The 2,986-nt window shown below is 33.7% G+C and overlaps 1 protein-coding gene across 1 annotated transcript; it reads right to left on the reverse strand.

Annotated features, from left to right (window-relative positions):
- Window positions 1-681: 681 nt before the first annotated feature.
- LOC112459159 lies at window positions 682-2,073 on the reverse strand. Its single transcript, XM_025023158.1, has 3 exons — window positions 1,983-2,073; window positions 1,614-1,908; window positions 682-1,532 (listed from the first exon to the last, which is right to left on the reverse strand). Exons 1-3 carry the CDS (start codon window positions 1,989-1,991, stop codon window positions 1,396-1,398), a joined length of 441 nt encoding a protein of 146 aa, XP_024878926.1. The 5' UTR covers window positions 1,992-2,073; the 3' UTR covers window positions 682-1,395.
- Window positions 2,074-2,986: the final 913 nt, after the last annotated feature.

A 2,986-nucleotide genomic window follows, 5' to 3' on the forward strand; every position in this document is an offset into this window, starting at 1 on the left:
TACGAACAAAGTCATTATAGATGTAGCTATAGTACACGTTACGTATACTTATACTAATAGATAATGCGCATATGCGCTTTACGGAATCCATCCAGTCTTTCATGTATTTTGATCTCTGTAGAATCATAATAATTCTTATAGTTGTAAGAAATGTTGTTTTTTAAAAAAATTCTACTTATATATGTATATATATATGATATAGCAACATAAATGTGATTGTTTTGGTATTATTTTAGTATTATAACTAAATAAGCGTTCTTTGAGGAAAAAAATAAATGTATTAAACTGTATACAGGCATACATTCACTTGTTACATAATATCATGGCCTACATCATAGATTACACTGATTGTTTAATACGCGTAATAAAAAATACATAAGTAGTAAATTAGTTCACTCACGCACACGCGCGCGCACACACACACACACACATTGGCTGATCAGCTCAAAAATACTTTTGGACTACTTGATACTCGTATAGCAACAAGCACTCGAGTTTATAGCAAAATTAATTATATTTTTATAAGAATAAAACTTCTTTTTTACTTAACCACAGAATTTCAAAAAGTAGCAAATAATAAAAAGAATAAAATCATTGTTAGTCGGTATTCATAAACAGTTAGGAAACAATTCATAAAATAATTCAGTTCTACGATCTATCCCAGCTGTTCTATTATCTATTTCTTCTTGTTCAATATCATTAGTAATTCCACTGGTACAATCATTTAAAACTTCTGGAAAATCGTATGTATCATTTTTCTCAATACAGTAATTGTGTAATATACATGCTGCAACTACAGTGTTAACGACAAAAGGTAAATCGCGATATTCAGTGAAAAACTTAATACGGCGAAATCATCCTTTCAGTTGACCGAATGCTCGATCAATTGCCATTCGCGTTGAAGAATGAATATAGTTGAACTCTACTTGTTGAGGCGTTAAATGTCCATTGTCTCGAAATGGTGGAACAAGCCAAGGTAATGACGGATATGCCGAATCGCCTAACAAAAACATCTTATCGGGGAATAATATTTCTTGATTCATAGATGCTTCATGATATAGCTCAGATCTTCTGAGAATTTGAGCATCATGAAGGGAACCGGGGTCACCACAATACACATTGATAAACCGCATATCTGCATCTGCAACTGCTTGCAAAGAGATTGAGAAATATTTTTTTCGATTGCAATACTCTCGTGCACGGTCTAGAGGCTTTTCTATTCGGATATGTGTTCCATCTATCGCTCCTAAGACTTTCGGAATACCTTTCTTCAAAAATTGTTCATTTGCAACTACAGCTTCAAGGCCCTGTGGCCATTTGATCACTGAATCAAATTTTGTTAAAAGCCAAGTTACTACTCGCCGTAGAACTCGAAATACAGAAGAAATGGATACATCAAATCTGTCTGACATGGTTCGCAATGGTTCTGTATTTGCGATATACTATAAAAAATAGTAGAAAACTTAACTTTGCAGAAATAGGTTTGACTCCAAAAGAATGTGAAGGTATAAAATTGGATAACTCCAATTCATCTGAAAAGAAAGTGTTATTATTGTATAATACCATTGTAGGTGTAGAATGAAACACTAATGCACAATGTATATATATATTACCAATTAATTTTGATGCAGTACACCGATTTAGTCGTAAATGTTGTTTATATTCCTTATTAGTCCAAGAATCAATAATCTGAAGATAATTTTGAATGCGGTGTCTCCTTTGTCCACTTGTCAAGTAAAGCATTAGTGGGAATAACAATAAGTCGTCGTCTTCTTCACCATCACCACTAGATGAACTCGCGCTATCTTCTGTACTGCTTGATTCACTCATAGCACTGGCTGTTGAACTGCTACTGCTGCTAAAATATGTTTCAGCAAGTTGACAATTAATTTTATCATCGTTGTCCATCTATAAAACAAGAATATCATACTATTATAATCTAGAAAACTGATAAATTATAGAGTATGTTCGGCTGTACTCACTGTATACATACCCGTAGGATTGTATCAAACAAATTACCTCGTTTGCAGAAAAATGATTATTAACATTTCATCGTATATTTGAGTAAAACTACTATTTTTTAATACTATCCATGTGAATTGTTATTGTAACATTCACCTTTTATATCAGCACTAGTTTTTTATTTATTTTATTTGTTTAAACATAACTTTTTTACTGCTTTTACATTAAACATAACTTATTTACTGCTTTAAAATTATTCTAGTAAAAAATCCTTGCGAAAATATAAATGTGTCCACAATGGTCGAGTTTTGCGTCCCAACAAACACTCATACACAGTGTTCGAGTGTGTCGCACAGTGTCGCACTGTGTCACCTTGCTGGGAAACGGCCTTTATGTTCTTTGTTATTCGAGTGTGATGATTGCGCTACGCTCCCTCTCCTATTCCAACCGCGGTTAAGGTTGTATGACCCCTTAGAAGAAAAAATGCCAAATTCTTCAAACTTTGTCAGGTGATGAGTATTATAATAATAAAGCATTGTGCCAAGTTTAAACAAGTTTGCGAAGCCCGTTCAAAAGTTATAACAATTTGAATTTAACATGGGCTCTTATGGGAATTCATCAAGTTTCACTGTTTTTTCAACTTTATTTAAGAAATTAATATCGAAGAAAATATGGCATCCTTTTAAAACTTTGCAGAAATATTAATAAACATCTTACAAACAAATTAGAACCAAAAAAATTATGACTTCGAGGATATTTTCTGAAATATTGAATAAAAACCAAACAGAGAACAGTCTCGCTTGGTCTCACTGAACTCGTAAGTACAGAGATCCGGCAACAGCGCACTATGACGTCACATTAGAACCTCTCTCTCCGTCACTCTCCGTAAAGGATAACAAATACTACAGAGGTCCGTTACTTTTTCCAATAGAGCCTCCTGTGTATCGAAAGTGTGCTCTGAGCACGTGTAATATACAGACGCATCGTTTGAGGTTAGTTTTCGCTTGCGCTCCGAAAATGCCGT

Source organism: Temnothorax curvispinosus, unplaced genomic scaffold (genome assembly GCF_003070985.1).
Source record: "Temnothorax curvispinosus isolate PA1 unplaced genomic scaffold, ASM307098v1 QBEX01009560.1, whole genome shotgun sequence".
Classification (NCBI taxonomy): Eukaryota; Metazoa; Arthropoda; class Insecta; order Hymenoptera; family Formicidae; genus Temnothorax; species Temnothorax curvispinosus.

Bases quoted from the DNA above. Each gene is read 5' to 3' on its own strand.
- LOC112459159 (XM_025023158.1), bottom strand. The intron at 1,533-1,613 runs GTAATATATATA...CTTTCTTTTCAG, and splicing joins TACTGCATCAAAATTAATTG to ATGAATTGGAGTTATCCAAT.